General features: G+C 59.8%; 1 protein-coding gene across 1 annotated transcript in view; it reads right to left on the bottom strand.

The window, feature by feature from the left end:
- Positions 1-56: 56 nt before the first annotated feature.
- The window catches only part of LOC118159073 (E3 ubiquitin-protein ligase BRE1B-like), a gene marked incomplete at its 3' end in the record, with an annotated part of 810 nt that continues 503 nt past the window's right edge, over positions 57-363 (bottom strand). Inside the window, exon 3 of the mRNA XM_035313710.1 lies at positions 57-174. Coding sequence (XP_035169601.1) covers positions 57-174 — 118 coding nt within the window. The remainder of the gene's footprint in view (positions 175-363) is intronic.

The following is a 363-nucleotide window of genomic DNA, read 5'->3' as shown; positions in this document are numbered from 1 at the left end:
TCTCGTTAGCGTCCCGGCTTCTAATTAGCGCCTCGTTAAGGGCCGCCGGGCCTCACCTCGGCCTTGCTCTTCCTCTCGGCCGCCATCAGCTGCACCTTGTCGCGCTGCTCCTTGGGCGCCGACTTGTACATGTCCAGCAGCAGCTTCATCTCCTTCTGGCTCTCCTGCGCCTTCCTGCTCATTTGCATATCATTAGCATAAGGGGGGAGGCGGGGGGGGCATCGTCGGAATGAGCCTGGGCCGCAGCGGGGCCCGCAAACTGACGCCGAGACGCCCAAAGGGACACCAAAAAGCCCCGAAAGTGACGCCAAAAACCCCAAATTGACAGCAAAATCCCCCAAAACTGACACCAAAAGCCCCAAA

The sequence above is a fragment of the Oxyura jamaicensis genome, unplaced genomic scaffold, assembly GCF_011077185.1.
Source record: "Oxyura jamaicensis isolate SHBP4307 breed ruddy duck unplaced genomic scaffold, BPBGC_Ojam_1.0 oxyUn_random_OJ66594, whole genome shotgun sequence".
NCBI lineage: Eukaryota > Metazoa > Chordata > Aves > Anseriformes > Anatidae > Oxyura > Oxyura jamaicensis.
The sequence above is the reverse complement of the archived record's forward strand: the minus strand, read 5'-3'. Positions and strand labels throughout refer to the sequence as shown.